General features: G+C 34.9%; 1 protein-coding gene across 1 annotated transcript; it reads left to right on the forward strand.

The window, feature by feature from the left end:
* The first annotated feature begins 573 nt into the window (after nucleotides 1-573).
* On the forward strand, nucleotides 574-1,216 carry LOC120350382 (proton-coupled amino acid transporter-like protein pathetic). Its single transcript, XM_039423493.1, has 2 exons — nucleotides 574-769; nucleotides 917-1,216. Exons 1-2 carry the CDS (start codon nucleotides 661-663, stop codon nucleotides 1,156-1,158), a joined length of 351 nt encoding a protein of 116 aa, XP_039279427.1. The 5' UTR covers nucleotides 574-660; the 3' UTR covers nucleotides 1,159-1,216.
* Nucleotides 1,217-1,758: the final 542 nt, after the last annotated feature.

The following is a 1,758-nucleotide window of genomic DNA, read 5'->3' on the forward strand; positions in this document are numbered from 1 at the left end:
ACTCCATAGAACTCCATGCAAATTGCCCGGTCTCCACTTCAATGGCAATCCCTGCAGTTCTGGCTTTGATTTTGCGCGGCATTGCCACTCTTGCGGACAATTTGGAACTGTGCTGGGATTTTTAGTGGGTACGTGTTTTACATCACCGTATCCAAGAAGAGGTATCAAAGGGTATGTCAGAGTTTCAAGTATTCATACTATGCTAGTACCTGGCTTCCTATAAAACTGTGACACTTTTAAAAATCTGGTGTGGCGCACTCACACAACTTTCCTTGCCGTTATGAAAATTGATCACCTGACGCTAGTGTTCCCGCGCATCTCAAGTCTATTATTCAAATATTTGAGCCAGCTGGTGACAGGGAATAACGCTGGAGACACACATGAGGTCTGCTATCTCCTCATAGTGAATGATTTAATAGAATTTTTTATTCGTAATAATTCATTAACATGTGCAAAAAATACAAACTGTAATATTCATCATACAGGCCAGTTAAAAAAATTGTTATTCTCCATAAAAATAACAACAGGTTTTGTTGTACAGAATTAATTCTTAATAAATGTACCAAATTTAATCAAACATCAAATAATTGTTTTTTCAGTATAGGATCTACAGTGAAGCTGCTAGTTGCCCTGGCCATTCTATTCACATTTGGACTACAAATGACAGCCGTTATGGAGGTTGTATGGTTCTCAGCCGAGAAAAAATTCACCCCGCCTAATCGAGACATTGCATATTATGTTATCCGAGGAATTCTTGTGGTTATCACAGGTAAGAATTATTTTCATAACTATACGATAATTGGATTATTGTTGCATTTCTTATGGCAAATAGAATAACGAGTTCTGATTTTATCCATGCTCTTAAGACAGCTTAAATTAAAATTCTAAATTTTTATTATATTTTCAATTTTTCCAGTTTTGTGTGCAGTAGCAGTCCCACAACTGGGTCCTGTGATTTCTCTGGTTGGCGCAGTTGGCTTCTCAACTTTAGGTTTGTTCATACCTGCTGCAGTGGATTTAATTTGTGCTAGTGACAGAGGAATCAATTGGAAAAGTTTCTCTGTTTGGAAAAATTTATTGATGATGGCGCTTTCCATTTTTGCTCTCATTACTGGATCTTTCACAAGTATGAGAACAATAATTACTCAGTACACGTGACATAATAATGGGCTAATTGTGATACAGGTAGGCTACTGAAATAAAATTTTGTCTAGTAGCTCAAATGAAATTATTTATCCATCCATGATCCCGTACTCCTGTACACTTGTTCCTATCTGATAGTTTAGTACCTAGTTTTGTAATCTTCATTATTTACATACTTGTTCATAATAGTGAACTTTTCAGAGTAGGCCTACTTTGATTGTATTGTATTGTATTGATATTGTCAATACCACTATTTTTATTCAAAAATTAATTCATACTACAGAACCAGGTTTCATGGTAACACCTACCACATCTTCAGCTGAACTAATAATGTGTGTTTGTTATTGTTAAAGGAACCTTCAACCTATTGTTCCTTAATCCTTCAATAATAACAAACACATTAGTTCAGCTGAAGATATGGTAGGTGTTACCATGGAACCTAGTTCTGTAATATGAAGTAATTTTTTAATAAATACAGTGGTATTGACAATATCAACGTTCCATTCTTTCAATTTTTAGAGTACATAAATTCCAAAAAATGTATCTAGCAGATGCAGCCGTATTATCAAGAGCAAGTGACAAATTTCCAAATAGGCCTGATATTAATTAATTAAT

The sequence above is a fragment of the Nilaparvata lugens genome, chromosome 3, assembly GCF_014356525.2.
Source record: "Nilaparvata lugens isolate BPH chromosome 3, ASM1435652v1, whole genome shotgun sequence".
NCBI classification, from domain to species: Eukaryota; Metazoa; Arthropoda; class Insecta; order Hemiptera; family Delphacidae; genus Nilaparvata; species Nilaparvata lugens.

Excerpts from the sequence above, each read along its gene's own strand:
- LOC120350382 (XM_039423493.1), top strand. The coding sequence starts at position 661 with ATGACAGCCGTTATGGAGGTTGTATGGTTCTCAGCCGAGAAAAAATTC. Across the intron at positions 770-916 it reads AATTCTTGTGGTTATCACAG|TTTTGTGTGCAGTAGCAGTC; the intron begins GTAAGAATTATT and ends CAATTTTTCCAG.